The following is a 15,081-nucleotide window of genomic DNA, read 5'->3' as shown; positions in this document are numbered from 1 at the left end:
TCAGCCGGAAGCAGAGTCGCCCAGCAGCACATGACAGTCAGCTGGTGCGTGTCATGTGACCATCAGTTGCGGAAAACGAAAATGGCGAGATCACAGCGATTTACCCTAGTTCGGTTCTTGGCTTTTATTGCCTATTTATGTTCATATTTCGCACTAGGAAGATCGACTGTACAAGTGCCATTTTTACTGTGGTCGACTGAAAGGTAACTGTTTATTCAGAGGTTCGACTTTATAAGGCTTTAAAAGTATTTGGCATCGTCGACAGCATATGCCAACGCAGTCGAGTTGGTTCTGTTTAAGCTACTTTTAACATTGTATTATCTTAGCATTAAAACGTCTTGTCTCCGTCTTATGTGTAGCCTACCATCCCTGGCCTCTCCGGCGGCGGGTCATGTTGTGTCCAGCAGCCAGCTGACCACGGACCTCTCCTCTGTGTTCAACTCTGGACCTCACACTGTGCTGCTGTTCTTGCAGGACAAGGTTTGATATCATAACATATGATTGCATCGTCGATGCTGTTGCTACTAAGGAACGATAGCATATCATTTGATACTTGGTGCCTAGAATTTGGTTTACGAAGACAGGGGGAGCTGAACTCTCTTCAGCCTTTCTGAAGCGGAACCGTGTGCTCTGTGAAGTGGCTCCATTGCTTCCCTTTTTAGTTAGTTCCCCGTTTCATTATAAGTTCTTTGCTGCGTTTAGGAATGTGTAGATATGATAGATTTACCTTTTACTTCAGCTAGCAATGCAATTGTGTTTTATACTTGTGCAGTATAGTTTAAAGATCATTTATTGTAATTCCTATTTCTGTATACATTGTGAAACAATGGATGACCCCCATTTTTACTTTTATTTTCTTTATATCCAGTTAAGCAAAGATGACTTCACAATATATGGAGGAGTGTTTGGCAACAAGGATGATGGAGCGTTCCTCAACCTTGAGGTACAGTAGTTACAGTAGTCCCCTGGTTTGGGTTGTTTCTTAATGACATGGTTCTTGTCATTGAGATACTGCTTGCCCTTCAGCAGTATCCATAATTCTAAAAGTCTCTCGCTGTTACTTCCCCAGGCTGCAATGCATTCTTCACCTTCTTCCTTGGTTCTTCCTGCTGTGGAGTGGTCCGCTGTCCGCGATGCACCAGCTCTGCTACAAGAGGCACTCGGTGTCTCACCGGTGCTGGTCGACCCAGATACCCTTTCAGACCTTCAGCTCGACCCAGCTGTCAGCAATTTAATGTACTTCACCCTGCCATATTGTACTGGGTGAGTCTGGTATTTCTAGAGCAAACGCAATTAAATCGGCTTAAATCCTTTTGATCTCAACTGAACTAGAGTTTCTGCTTTAATTTCTCAGGTTGCACGAGTCTTGTGATCAAGTGTTCCGCAGTAATGGTGAGTCATATACACAATGCATTTGTTAGGAATTTAAGTAACAACAATGATCAACTTTTTCTTCAGTCACTGAATGCCATGTATTGAAGATCAACAATTATTTTAATTTGAATTGTAATTAATAACAATATTACTCACAGATCAAATTATTGGGAAAGTTTTGAGTATCATGAAAGCCAAAAACCTCCTCTACACTGCTATCTACACAGGACTCCAGCCATCTCGGGTAGGAGCTTTTTTTAGTTATTGCACAGATTATTTAAGCATGTCTTAAGTGTTCCAAACCAATTGAAAGATTACTTCCTTTATAGAGAAGAGCATGGACTATATGGCTGTAAAGTAGCAGGAATAATGGTACAAACCAATGAGAACAAAACACAAATGTCACAGGGTAAGAAATGTCTTTTTTTTATCTACAGATAATTCCAGAGACCTTGATGTCTGAGCAGCCACAGGGTCGCTCGCTGCTTCAATCCCCACCAGAAACAAATGTCCCAGCTCCTATTATGTTCAACGTTTCAAACAACCCTTGCATTATGCTATGGGCTCAGAACCTCTCTGTGAGCTTTACCCCCAGCCCTCAGTGGATTGACCTCGCCAAGGAGACCCCTACATTTGACGGATCCCTTTGCAATGGGACTAACTCAGTGTGAGTGTCTCCATTTGATTATACAGATCTAATTATTAAAAAATAACCTTAAATACTACCCAGCCTATGTTAAGACAATATATCTGCAAGGGGGGATCTAATGAAGTTGGAATTGTTTGTGTTTTAGGCTTGTCCTTAACTACCAATCTGGAATCGTTCTAAGGTGAGTAGATGTGTACATAGTTGTATGTATCTATGTCAAATAATAAACAAAACCTGAATCCTTGTCTTAGGATCAATCACATTTTCATTCATCAAGAATATCTACTGTGGTTGGACACGCCGCAGATACTCAAACGCCATTGGTTTTTATCCCCAGTTTCACCATGAGTCAGAAGTTATACCCCGTATCGGCACGGTACTGGTTCACCCTGGATTCTGTGCTTCTGAAGTCCCCCAATGGGTCCGTGTCCTTCAATGGCAGCCGGGGGATCTATGCCCCCGCGGAGTACTCCTTCCACTGCATGTCTGTCAACAGCTTCCGTGATCCCCTGCTGATACGGGGGGAATCCGACCCCAACACCTCTAACTGGATGGTCAACTTCGTAGACTTCCAGGTACTTATGCCATTTTCATGCACTTATTTCACAAAAGCACTAATGTCTCAATTAGGGCTGGGTATCTCCACTGTTGACTCGAACGGATACGATTTTGGATTCCCAAGGTTTCGATTCGATTTTCAATTAAATAGATGTAGGCAGCACGCCTTGCAGCGACCGAGTTCAATACTCCCAGTTCCTATGCTACATGTCGTTCCCTCTCTTCTACAACCTACCGTCCGGGCTCTCTTTACTGTCCTGTCCATAAAAACACAATAAATGACTAAATATATAAAAATGGCATATAAAAGGATCCCAGGGTTTTATGAATTGATGTATTCCTTCAAAAACCCTACATTCAAATGAAGATGGATTTGAACCGGAAAATCTAATCGTTTTTTTTTTTAAATCTCGCCCTATTGATTTATTATTTATTCTAAGCATGAATTCTTCCTTGATTGATGTTGTTTTGTCTAAAACAGATCCAGGGCTTTGGTTTGGCCAATGGAACAGATTTCTCCTATGCCAGCGATTGTGCCGGATTCTTCAGTGCAGGCATCTGGATGGGGCTTCTGACCACTCTGCTCATGCTCTGGATCCTCACCTACGGCCTGAGCATGATTCTCCAGGTGAACACCGTGGACCGATTTGACGATCCCAAAGGCCCCTGCATCTCTGTGCCCCTGACAGATTAATGCAGCCGTACTCCCAAAGCCTCTTCAAAGTATATTTATGATCAGTGGGGTGCTACTCTATGAGAAACTGCATTCCAACTCAGGGCCTCACTCTTTGAAACTGTTTAGAATTAGTTTTGAATTTGCCAACAACTGCCTAACTTGTGGAATGAAGTTGCCATCCACTCCTCAGCAGTCCTTTAATTTTGTGGTACAACACATTACACACATTGCATATTACAGTTGTAACTGTACTGTGTGCTCCATTTGATTTTTGCCAAGGAAAATTCCACTGTGCCCTACTCCTTCACAAGTGCCAAGATGCCACGTGGTGATTAGCGTTGATGTATTATTTGTCTAATCGCTTGTGGTTGTATGTAGTTTTGTCAATGAACGCTATTTGGGTAAAAAATTGAATGTTGCTATCGTTGTGGGTTGTCATTTTATTATTTTAGAACCTGATGCCAAGCTAAATTTAAAGTCTACTGATGGAGGAATTATCTTTATATAAGAATGTGCTCACTGATTGCCTTAAGAAATAGTTGCCTTGTGGAAATGCCATGTTAAATGCCTCGCGTGAGCCATTACAGAAACATGCCTGAAACAAAGTTTCTTTCAATGTATTTTTTCATTCACTTTTACACCCTTTGATTTGTGTTTGAGAATTATCCACTGCAATTGCCATTCATAAACTAGATCTTTAAACCAAAGAACACCCATGTGAACTTCAAGTTAATGCCAGACTATTAAGCATATGGCAACTCAAAATATATATAAAGATTTATACCTGTAAGACTGTACAAACATCCATGACTTCTGAATCTTGAACCTCTCCCCAAGACTAGTGAAGTTGCATACGTATTTGCATGAATTGCTAACCATGTATCTTTCTATTGGAAAGGTTATACGTTCAACTGTCTTATTCACATCGAATTACAATCGATTCTTTATTGAAATATAAACTTGCCCCAAGCTATCTAGAAACCACACTTTAATTATGCGATCTCCCGTTCAGCCATCCATTGACAAATACGGAGAATACACTTAAGTATTTTCATTGAGTTAAGAGATCAAATTTTCCTGGACACCTTCCGGATTCACGCACCAGGCAGGCACTGCTTTGCATAAACCAGGAAGTTTGCATAACCTGGTTGCTATAGTTACTGGTATTCTAAACAACGGGAGGTAGTATTGTGGCAGTCCGCGATGCAAGTACAATTGTAACTAATTTCTCAGAACATTTTTAAGTAAACCTGAATGGCGATATGGGAACAATTTCTAAACTTGATGAACCGGGTCGCCGCCGGGGCGTTGGGTTCGGCACATCCCAGGATAGGAAACTCTTTCCTACCAACTTTGCACCAAACCGTCTAGGAAACCAAATGTTCCGCCACGAAGAGCCGCACCGCGGCCCGGGCTGCTATGAGAACCATGAGGTTGGTAGGTTTGTGTCTGCACGCATAATGAATGAACCGGGGGTTACAAAAATACAACCTGTTGATTGTGCACAATGTTGATATTACCACGATCGCAAGATATGTAACACTACGCTAACTTAAGCTCTCTGATCAGTTTCGCAGCATGATGTACGACATCCAGAAGAGGCCGATGTGCAAGAAAGGATACGCCCTCTCTGCGAGGACCGCCGTGCGGTTTTTAGAGGCCAACAGGGTATACTATACTTATTAACGGTCACAAGCCGATTCAATGTTTAATTTAGTGTGATCATTTATAATATATGTTCACATATCACAGACAGTGACCCCCTCACCTCAAAAGTACCAGCAGGATCAATCCCGGTCCAGAATCCTGCCGCCTGGCAAAACGCCTTTCAATTCCTCTGCAGTGAGGGTTACGACCAAGCCGGATGCAAGCCTCAGCATGCCAGGGTGTGTGACAAAGGAATATGATAACAGCATGGCATTTGGTGATTGATAGGCGTTAATATTGATAGGTGTTTTGTGTTAACAATGCAGCCCTGGGACATATTCTCATGAAGTAGCAATCGGCCGGAAGGTTGTCTGGCCGATGAGCTTTGGGTCTCCAGATTGGGTAAAATTCCCTCAGCTTAAGAAGAAAACGCTGAGAGCAGAGGTGAGTTAAAAAACTAACCAACGCTGACAAATCAAACATGCCGTTTGATTGTTAGGGTTAGATAAATAAATAACCCCAACAACTGTCAAACATTGATGTGTAGGGTTATTGCACTTCGTTCCGGAAGTTTGAAATTTGCACTTAAAAAAATAATAATTTGATGTCTTCCAACCTATAAGATATCGAATGTGTTTTTTTTTCTACCTTCATTTTCACAAAAGAACAGATAACAAAATGGTTCCAGCTTCCTCTATATTGAACTAACAATAGTTGAAAAATTCATCGAAGGCTAAATGAATTAATCTTTAATGGTGCTTGCTTTAAGCCTACCTTTAGAAAAAGCGGAATTAATTGCTATATTTGGTTGAAAGTCACCTCATCTTTTTATTGATATTAAATGTTTAATACCTTTTGTCTCCTCAGCTCCAGTGTGACAAGGACTTCAAGAAGCACAGGGCCAGAGTAGCCTACTTGAGAATGTACTTCTGAACGTCCTTCAGCGGTGTCGCCTGCGTCAGGAAATCACTTCCTTTAGAGATCACTGGGTTAGGGTTAGTGTAGTAATAACCCTAACCCTCATCCATGAGCCACAGAAAAAACAGATCTTAACTGTTTATTTCAAAATGTTTTGTTGTTTTTTACCAAAGCCAACCTGACAAATATGTAAAACAAAATAAAGAAATGAAACCATATGCATGGCAGCCATGAGGTCGGTTAATATAAGGGAATGGGAGAATAATCCTCAAAAAATATACAAAAGATAATTTTCTGCAGACAACAACGCTAGATGCCATCAAATTGAATTGCCACTGTATCCTTTTAGGAGCCAAGCGAGCCGTCAGAGTTGTGGTTAAATCTCATCCTCTGCTTCCAGGTGGAGTTGATTTAGGGAGGAACGGGGGCAAAAAGTCTTATTGGTCGCAGTTGTGTTGGGCCTTGGCTCACTTCTTCCTCCTGACTTTGGGCTTCTTCACGGGCCTCAGGTAGGGGTTATCGATCGTGTTGTCCTCGCTGGCCTTGACGGACGGCACTATGCTGCTCGGCGGCAGCATGGAATTCTCCTTGTCGGCCCTCGGGTCGTCCTGAGTTGGCATGGAGAGAAAGAAAGAAAGCAACTTCACATCAGTCATCACTTCTTTACTACATTGGAACAGAACTGGTACAATGTACTTAATGTACAATGTACTTAAATAGCTTTAACTGTTATTCAGGGCTGAAAAGTGCATTGACATTTTAAAATGAAAGGCAACAACTATTGGTTAGTTGAAAATAATAATCATCATTGAGAGTAAACATCCCTTCCAGTGTCCTAGCCAGGACAGGCAGCAGTAGCCTACAATCACACATAGCATACACACAAAACGTAGGAAAAATAAAACAAACAGTCCGCAGGGGGGAAGGGGGATGTCAATATCGCAAGACATTTCGGGAGGCTCAAGGAGGTGGGTGATATTACATTTGAGCAACAAAGTGTAGTCTTGTGTTGGACTCTATAGACATATTTCACCTTACTTTGTTATTGACATGTTTTCGTTGTGTTATAGGGACAATGTCTCTTTAAGATCACATCACGTGTGTTGAAATGCCGGTCGGCACGATGTTTGAATTGAATGAAAGACCTGCCGTTGCTTGTCACGGTGAGAAATTGTCTCTTCCCTTCTTTTATCGCATTTTCTACAGTCTATAGACAGAACGTCTTACCTGGGAGAGTGTCGCTGCGGAGTGTGCGTGTGTGTTCTTACCTGTGCGTGTTTCGATGGCGGAGCTGTTTTGTTTAAAAACATAACGTCTTACCTGGGCGAGTGACGCTGCGGTGTGTGTGAGTGCGTGTGTGTTCTTAGCTGTGCGTGTGTCGATCGATGGCGGAGCCGTTATGTTTAAAAAAATAACGTCTTACCTCAGTGACTTGACGTGCGGTGTGTTTGCGTGAGATGCTTGGCACATGCGCACATGACTAACTTGAGTAACTGGAGCGACAGGCTTGTTATTATAGAAGTAAGATATGAGCTGGTTTCTCTGAAATTCATAACCTTTTTATTTCCTGTAGATTACAACTTAAACTCCCAAATGTGCTTAAGAGGAGCCGTCTCTTGCAGAACAGTAGACAGGATGAGGTCAATGCATTTATCCTAAACTTAAAATGCCTGATCTAAACACTGCCCGACTGCGGTCTATTACTGTTGGGGCCTGTATTTAGCAACACGCTTCATCACTAATCCATAACAATTATAATGTCACATGTAAAAATATGGAGTGTTTTTTGCATGAAGATGGAGATGATACCATTTGTTTATCTAAAATCTTGCCCTGAACAACAAACACCCCATTATACATACGACCCGTTCAGCCATGGGAGAGACCCAGATAAAATCTCAACAATGAAAGCACAGTTTTTCCACATCCCCTGCACTTGCTTTACGCTGCAAAATGCAACACAGATTCTTAGAAGAGAAACAAATCTAAGATAGAGATTCTAGTGTCCTGGTCATTTAGTCAAGGTTAGCAGTGGTGGCTAGACTAACGTAGGGCTGTACGATTGATCAAATGTTGAACGCGATTAAGATTTTTGTTTCAAACAATCAAAAAACGTTTATGATCGAGTTTAACTTTTTTCTATTAAATGTATCATATAAATTGGAGCTGGATACCAATTTGTTTTGCATTATTTTCGATCAGAACATTTTCTATTTGAACCTATTGTGTAATTTTATAAGGGGAAATACCAAAATTCTCAGATACAATGTGTTTTTTGGGCAAGGAATGCTGAAATCTTTTATCATGTTTTCAAACTCAATAATAATCGTTTGAATAATCGTGATCAAAATATTGACCCAAATAATCGTGATCATGATCTTTCCATAATCGAGCAGCCCTAGACTCACGTTGAGGCCGTTCCCGGCCGTGTTGTCGCTGTCTGTCTGGTCGTCCTGCTCCGACGAGTCCGTCTCCTCCAGCGTCTGCAGCTCCAGCTCGGACGGCAGCAGGGCGCTCAGGTAGGGGATGGCGGTCGGCCTCGCCGCAATCACTGAGCACACGAGGGAGATAACAGGAGGGTTAGACTGACCCACCTCCACACAAAACATAATCACAACACAATGCACATAAGCTGTTCAAACATGTAATCCTTGGAACGAGCTCGTCACTTCGGAGCAGTGTGATAAGCGTAGGTCACATGTTCTCGTTGCCCCAGGGAAACATCATTATGTACATATAGAAATCTCACACACACACACACACACACACACACACACACACACACACACACACACACACACACACACACACACACACACACACACACACACACACACACACACACACACACACACACACACACACACGTCAGGGAGTGAGGGGGAGAGGGTAATTGGGCCTGAAGCGTTTCTCACGTGGGAATGCTGTAATGTCATCCTTGAAGAGGCTCTGAGTCTCTCCGGTCTTGGCCATGAAGCGTGTGAGGGCCCGCTCCACGTCCCTCCGCTGGGATGCGGCCTTCTCCCGAACCACTTGGTAGTCCGACACCGGCTCCCTGAAAGTCTAGAGCGGGTTAAAAAAATGCAAATTTAAACCAGAATTCTGTATGGATGAACCCATCTGGTTTTTTTTACAGGTGATTCCAACTACTGGATTTCTTACAAGCAAACAGGTCGATTCCAGTACCTTATTTTCTCCTAATTTCTCTAAAACTTTTGCAGCCAGGTTTATAAACAGCATTGCCGACCAGACCCTATATAAAACCTTACTATATTATGGAATATAATCAGTATAATTTTATAACAATATAATCCATAAGAAAAAAAACGTTACATTAATAGAACAAATAATGTATTAACTATTTGAACAAACTGGATCGGGCATTGCCATGTTGTACTTAACTTTTTGCAACTTGTTATATGGCTTAGAGCTATGAACATGTGGCCCATGGGCTATCACTTTAAAGGCTGCAGGTATTATGTGTTAGGGTTTTAAGTAGTCAAACAGCTTTTGATGACATCTTGAAGGGAAATGCAACGTATTAAACGTGCAAACGATTAGAAAGACGTGAAAAGCTGCTATGACAAACAATATACTTCCTGCATCCTTCTTTCTCTATTCCCAACAAAGCTCACAAATGCCATTCAGTTTAACAACTCCAGCCTATGCAACTGTTAATCAACAGTAGATCATACTTTTCTCTCATTATTGACAGGGATTTATTAAAGGAGTTTTGAATTGGGATCAAGGTGATGAATGTAACATTAGTACAAATTAGTGTACCAGTATACCAAAGGGAGTGTTTACAGTTTCCTTTAGATTAATATAGGCTACCAATACCATAACTTTAAATTAGAAGGGAACTGTATTGGTGCAACACTCCCGACTCTTTGTGAAATCCGAGCCCATGAAAGGAGCACTGTCAACGGCTTTCCTCACGAGCTCAGCCGGGGGCTCCAGCTACAGCATAAGGCTCTGTTGTAAAGGCTAAGTCTCAAGGAAGACTTGTTCTGCTTCACATTGTAGGAACTATGCTGACATGTTAATGCTGTCTTACCAAGTAACGCTTCAGTTATTTAAAAAATATTTTAGAAATCGCAAAAAGAATATGACAGAAGCTCTTTCCACCAAAAGTTTCCTCTCAAATAGATTTTGGAGGAGAGATTATTATAATTGATTCGGGGGCAGCTGAAATCCTGTCTCTTGCTTACGTGAGCTCATCATTGTCAATGTCAATAATGTCAGGTGTCCATAATCGACCACTGCATGACTTTGCCTGGGGCGAGTAATGAATTGCCCTAAGCCTAAGCCTAAGGCATCGGATTCAAGGACACAGGTAGCAAAATTGATGTTGCAATGTGTACATCTTGTGTCAGTACTTGGCTGAGCTGCTGCACTGACAATGCCCTGGGCAATGTTTCCATCGCCCAAGAAGAGATATTGAGAGGAAAGGGGTGAAGGGGATCGTTCATTTAGCCCAAAACATAATTATTTATGTTCTGTATATTAAACATTATTGTGCATTGAAACACACACCAAGTAATTTGTTTATTTTAAGAAAGTCATTTTAAAAAGACCTTTCCACCAGGGAGGGCGGTGCTCTAACATAATAGCCAGCCACCACTGCCAGCATTCATTTATATTGACAAAGCTCCCCTAATGATTGTAGCCTAGGGTCTTAATAATGTAGATTGCTGCATATTTATTTTATTTTTGGAGAATAAAAAGGTGCTTTCACTCAATTGGCTACCAAGAGACGGGTCATTTTAATAAAAAAGAGGCTTCAATGGCAGTCTGGGGGCCCCCTGGTGGCTTTGGCGGCCCTGTGCAACCGCATCATCAGCATGTTATAAGAAACACCCCTGCCTATGATATACTTTAATACTTCTCTAACTTGATGTGTAAATAATGACAAAAATAGGACTTCTCTTTTTAAATCTCAAAGCAGGCTGTAGTGTACAAGAACAACAACCATCGCACATTGGGGGAAGAAAATATATTTTGCATGCAGTGATGCACTTTATGTTCACATGCCGCAAAGATAAACCAAGTTTTCTACCCTAGTTAGAAGTATTAGTATGAGGACATTGGTTGACTCACGGGGGTTTTGATGTAGGTGTGGGGGTCAGGGAACTCTGGGAAGTGGCTGGGTATATATGCGGGGTGCAGGCGCTTCTGTCCTGCCGTCAGCGCTTTAGGAGTCATGGGAGGGTTGGTCACCGGAGCTGAGAATCACAAAACAAAACCCAGTGGTGACCCCAGTAGTTTGGGACCAAGTCCAATCCTATGGTAGTCATTGGTGTAGACTTGAATCTCTATAACCAATAGTTAGAGATAATGGATACTTACGGGCTGTTATAACCATCCGTTGGGACCTTTTTGCATAGACAGGAAGAGTGTCAACATTGAACCCTGCAGGGACGAATAGAGTTTCCTCAGATTGATACATTGATGGAGATGGCTGAAACCGTTGATTACTCAGTCAATAGAAAATACATTTGTTACCACGTGAATTGAAAATGTTAAGAAATACACAAACAATATTGTTAGTTGTAGCCCCATTTATGTTACGATTATGATTGTAATGCATTTTCTCGTACCCATCTCAATGAGTGTGACCACTGCATCGGGGAGTGTGGGAATGCTCCTGGCAGTATGCTCGCAGTAAGATTTGGCACAGCGTCCTATTTCTGTTATATCTGGAGAACAAAAGACAGTGCATAGCATTATTGACATCCCAGCACCACGTTGACCTACACATGGTCATCAAAGCTTCACCCTCAATCTACAAAGGAACGACACATACAACTTTGCATCATCTCAGTTAGAGACTCAACAGCCGCCTTCTCTGCGCTCTCGAATCCGCACTCCGTCAGAAGGGCGCTGACGGCCACCTGCAGGGTGCGACGCCTCGCCATGTGATAGTTGTCCGCTGGGCTGGAGTTTGTTTTACTACTCGACCGCTGAGAACCGAGAACACAACGCCAGTAATCAGAAAAACAAAACCCCCTCATCAATGCGTGTCTGTATGATAGAATAGTAAAAAGGCTTGGAGATCATGGCGAATATTTTGTTTCAGAAAGCTATACAGTATGGTCTGGATAGTCAAACAGCAGAGTACATCTTGGGAGAGCGGTGTCATGTCGTGAGTTGTCGTTTATACGGGTAGACCATATCAACTATAAACTATAGATGTTCCAAGTTTTGGGCAGCCTTCTCACCCCTCCTGCATTGTAACCTCCCGGTGCCACCGCCGGATCCGCCATTGGAAATAAATGAAGTCGGTATGTCTAGCTGTCTTAGTGCAATTTATTCGTTGTGCATTCAATGCAGATTAATGTGACACTAGTAAACATGGAAAACATAACATATACATAGACGTCGTTTCCGCTATTCAGACGGAAGTTGAGGTCTTGACTTGCTGATATATTTTATCACCGCCATCTAGTGGTTTAGAATAGTTACACTTTTGTTGTTTGAAGCCTTTGGAAACAACAACAAATAGTACAAACCATACATCATGGTAAGGTGTATTGGAGTTGAATTTCCAATTTTTATCTTTTATAAAGTGACACATTTTCATAGTTGAGATATGTAGATGTTTGCTGTAATACAGAATCTTAATTTGACCGATTTATTTATTTAGTTTTCCAAGATTTACCGCTATTTATCCAATCGATTTCTTATTAGTTTGAAAAGGGGTTGTTGCGTTTTTATATAACCACTGGCAAACAATGTTTTTCTCTATGTAAAGTTCACATTCTTAAAGAAAATATAAAGAGTTTTATTATTTTTCATGACAAAATCTTTTGAACATTTGCTGCCCGGCAGCAAATCATCAATGCTATATATAGACACCACTCTCTCTCTACTCACAGTAGATTCAGACGCATAAAACACGACAGACATTTAGGTTCTTGTCAACAGAGCGATAGAGTTGACGAGGGGGCATGCAGATGTTAGGCTGTGGTCTCCTAGGCTGACTTCATGCAGATGGCGGGCTGTGGTCTCCTAGGCTGACTTCACCAGCTGCTGCTGCTGCTTTTGTCTGAAAGTCGCCATGAGGAGAAAGTCTGTCTCACTGTCCTCCTTCTGCGGCCTCCTCTCTAGAAACGGCAGTAGTAAGGTTTCCACGAGCCCCCCCGCTGCCCCCAGTAGGACCAGCATGGAGCCCATCAGATAGACCTTCAGCATTCCCCGGCATGGCCTGTGGCTCAGGATCTCTTTAGCGAACGGGATGAGATCGGAAACAACTCCCATGATTGATTATCAAGGAAGTCTGCTGGGGAAAGACCAAACAATACATTACATAGGCATTTCAAGAACGCTTGCAGAGAAGGCTAGTTTAGTATCTTACTTAAGGGACGAAATTGCAAGAATATATTTTAAAAGAATACACACGCACACACACACACACACACACACACACACACACACACACACACACACACACACACACACACACACACACACAAACAATTATACATTATATAATTATACTTTAATTAAATATAAATATATATATATAGGTAAAATCCTTTACCTGATGCAATGCTTAATTTAACGTTATATAAGTAAAGAAGTAAGGTCATACTACTTACAGTGTAAGGGTCCTGCAGATGTTGAATGCTGGAGGTTGGTGTGTAGGCTTTGACTTATCAAACCTCAGCAGTCTGCAGGAGAAGCAAAGGATCCAGAATATAAACACACAGTGTGACCCCAGGTATACACCCACTGACAAGCCAGCTCATGAATATTCACAAGTCTGCGTTTGAACAGGTGAGCGAGGTCAAAGGCAGAGGAAATTTTCCTATGCATGTCTAGGAATGAAATCAAATTCTAAAGCGCTTGATAAGTGACGCAAACGTAAATCCTAAAACAACAAGGATTATGCAACACACATTTTACAGCAAATTTGCCAAAAAGCAAAACCTTAAGGAAACGTGCATTCTGAATAAAATCATGGCTTTCTTTCCCTTTTCTGGCTTATTTCCATGTTATTTTTTATATATGTGTGTTTAAATCATTGCTGTCTTTCTATTTCCTGGCTTATTTCCATGTTCTTTATACATGTGTGATTAAATCATTGCTTTTTTTTTTCTTGCTTATTTCCATACGTCATGAGCATGTCTTATTTCCATATCTATCCATGCAGCAAAAGGCTAAACCTGATATGATTCCCAAAAGGAATTCCCCCCACATGGAGCCCGGCCTAAATAAGTGACATCAGCTCAAAGTGTAGAGGAAAGAAAAACAAGGAACCCTCTACACACGCTGCATGCACATGCAAGGTCTGTCGGCAAACCCAGTGATCCCACAGAGGAAGAGGGCGCTTTAAACCATTTAAATTACTGCTTTTTGGGGTTTGAGAAGATGTCCTCTCATTATTGATGGGCCATTTCACTATAGACCAGTTGGTGATCAGTTGATATCGCTGCAGACAAGTGCTAAGCCATGCGTGTGCGATGATGTCTGGTTATGGAGTTTACCAGATTTTAATCCATGCGTTGCTAGGGGAGACATTTTGACATGCTTTGCCCTTCGCCCTGGTTCCCCACTAGGGAAAGCATGAGGAGTCAGAACAAGAGTGTTGTGAAATGATGACTGATCTTTGTTACTGACAGCCATGTGTCATCGATCAATGTTTGATGCAGACATGGAATATTACCCATGTCTCTTGTGATATTACGATAGCATATCAATTACATTTACATTTTTGGCATTTAGACGCCTTTGTCAAAAGCGACTTGGAATAAGTACATTTGTCAGAAAAAAAGAGAAACAATATACTAAGTAAGGATAAGGATGTTCATAGAACCAAGTGCCAATACCGCATTCATTCGTATGTTATGATGTTTCATGTTGACATTTCAACTGGTGTCAGGTTTTTTGTCAGTGCATGATGAAAGTCAACCTTTTACCTACTTTTGGAGTGTGTAGTCCGTGGAGGACGTGTTTTCCCAAATAAAACGTCATTTATTTATTTTACCTGCAACCTGTGGCCTGAATAAGAGATCTGTTTCAGGGGCTGGCTTTCAGAAATCAAACAGGAAATTAGGAAGTTTGTGAGGAACAGAACTTTGCAGGCCGTTTCATCAGCCTAACAAGAGTAGGATCAAAATAATTTTGAGCCCCTTTTTCCCATTGGGGGAATATATTGAACTTTAATTATGCTAATAGTTTGAGTGTTTTTGTAAATGTAATATCGCCACAATGTTTAGTTAATTTGTCAGTGAACAGCAATTACCACAACGTGCTT

At 41.6% G+C, this 15,081-nt stretch overlaps 3 protein-coding genes across 5 annotated transcripts; 2 read left to right on the top strand and 1 right to left on the bottom strand.

Annotated features, from left to right (window-relative positions):
• The first annotated feature begins 36 nt into the window (after nucleotides 1-36).
• Nucleotides 37-3,964, top strand: LOC115556902 (V-type proton ATPase subunit S1). The gene is made up of 10 exons (XM_030374709.1): nucleotides 37-203; nucleotides 360-480; nucleotides 869-943; nucleotides 1,070-1,263; nucleotides 1,355-1,392; nucleotides 1,533-1,618; nucleotides 1,812-2,041; nucleotides 2,169-2,204; nucleotides 2,361-2,598; nucleotides 3,063-3,964. The coding sequence occupies exons 1-10, from the start codon at nucleotides 82-84 to the stop codon at nucleotides 3,273-3,275; spliced, it is 1,353 nt and encodes a 450-aa protein (XP_030230569.1). The 5' UTR covers nucleotides 37-81; the 3' UTR covers nucleotides 3,276-3,964.
• Nucleotides 3,965-4,403: 439 nt separating this feature from the next.
• On the top strand, nucleotides 4,404-6,040 carry LOC115560066 (protein pitchfork). Its single transcript, XM_030379727.1, has 5 exons — nucleotides 4,404-4,690; nucleotides 4,827-4,925; nucleotides 5,010-5,143; nucleotides 5,231-5,348; nucleotides 5,772-6,040. Exons 1-5 carry the CDS (start codon nucleotides 4,520-4,522, stop codon nucleotides 5,835-5,837), a joined length of 588 nt encoding a protein of 195 aa, XP_030235587.1. The 5' UTR covers nucleotides 4,404-4,519; the 3' UTR covers nucleotides 5,838-6,040.
• On the bottom strand, nucleotides 5,946-13,565 carry taf8 (TAF8 RNA polymerase II, TATA box binding protein (TBP)-associated factor). 3 transcript variants are annotated; one of them, XM_030377792.1, is made up of 9 exons: nucleotides 13,424-13,565; nucleotides 12,044-13,101; nucleotides 11,629-11,785; nucleotides 11,423-11,521; nucleotides 11,172-11,234; nucleotides 10,923-11,047; nucleotides 8,738-8,885; nucleotides 8,231-8,373; nucleotides 5,946-6,430 (listed from the first exon to the last, which is right to left on the bottom strand). In XM_030377792.1, exons 2-9 carry the CDS (start codon nucleotides 12,086-12,088, stop codon nucleotides 6,290-6,292), a joined length of 921 nt encoding a protein of 306 aa, XP_030233652.1. In that variant the 5' UTR covers nucleotides 12,089-13,101; nucleotides 13,424-13,565; the 3' UTR covers nucleotides 5,946-6,289. The 3 variants fall into 3 exon arrangements, with proteins under 3 accessions (XP_030233652.1, XP_030234407.1, XP_030232827.1); XM_030378547.1 differs by having other exon boundaries at nucleotides 12,044-13,104; nucleotides 13,424-13,540; XM_030376967.1 differs by lacking the exons at nucleotides 12,044-13,101; nucleotides 13,424-13,565 and having other exon boundaries at nucleotides 11,629-12,037.
• Between the last annotated feature and the right edge of the window lie 1,516 nt (nucleotides 13,566-15,081).

The sequence above is a fragment of the Gadus morhua genome, chromosome 1 (assembly GCF_902167405.1).
Source record: "Gadus morhua chromosome 1, gadMor3.0, whole genome shotgun sequence".
NCBI lineage: Eukaryota > Metazoa > Chordata > Actinopteri > Gadiformes > Gadidae > Gadus > Gadus morhua.
The sequence above is the reverse complement of the archived record's forward strand: the minus strand, read 5'-3'. Positions and strand labels throughout refer to the sequence as shown.

Coding starts and splice junctions, on each gene's coding strand:
- taf8 (XM_030376967.1), bottom strand. CDS start 11,836: ATGAGGGGGTTTTGTTTTTCTGATTACTGGCGTTGTGTTCTCGGTTCT. Junction 11,048..11,171: donor ACGGATGGTTATAACAGCCC/GTAAGTATCCAT, acceptor TGTGATTCTCAG/CTCCGGTGACCAACCCTCCC. Junction 8,374..8,737: donor TGACATTACAGCATTCCCAC/GTGAGAAACGCT, acceptor TCGTGTGCTCAG/TGATTGCGGCGAGGCCGACC.
- LOC115556902 (XM_030374709.1), top strand. CDS start 82: ATGGCGAGATCACAGCGATTTACCCTAGTTCGGTTCTTGGCTTTTATT. Junction 1,264..1,354: donor ACCCTGCCATATTGTACTGG/GTGAGTCTGGTA, acceptor TTAATTTCTCAG/GTTGCACGAGTCTTGTGATC. Junction 1,393..1,532: donor TCAAGTGTTCCGCAGTAATG/GTGAGTCATATA, acceptor TATTACTCACAG/ATCAAATTATTGGGAAAGTT.
- LOC115560066 (XM_030379727.1), top strand. CDS start 4,520: ATGGGAACAATTTCTAAACTTGATGAACCGGGTCGCCGCCGGGGCGTT. Junction 4,691..4,826: donor GCTGCTATGAGAACCATGAG/GTTGGTAGGTTT, acceptor CTCTCTGATCAG/TTTCGCAGCATGATGTACGA. Junction 5,349..5,771: donor AGAAAACGCTGAGAGCAGAG/GTGAGTTAAAAA, acceptor TTGTCTCCTCAG/CTCCAGTGTGACAAGGACTT.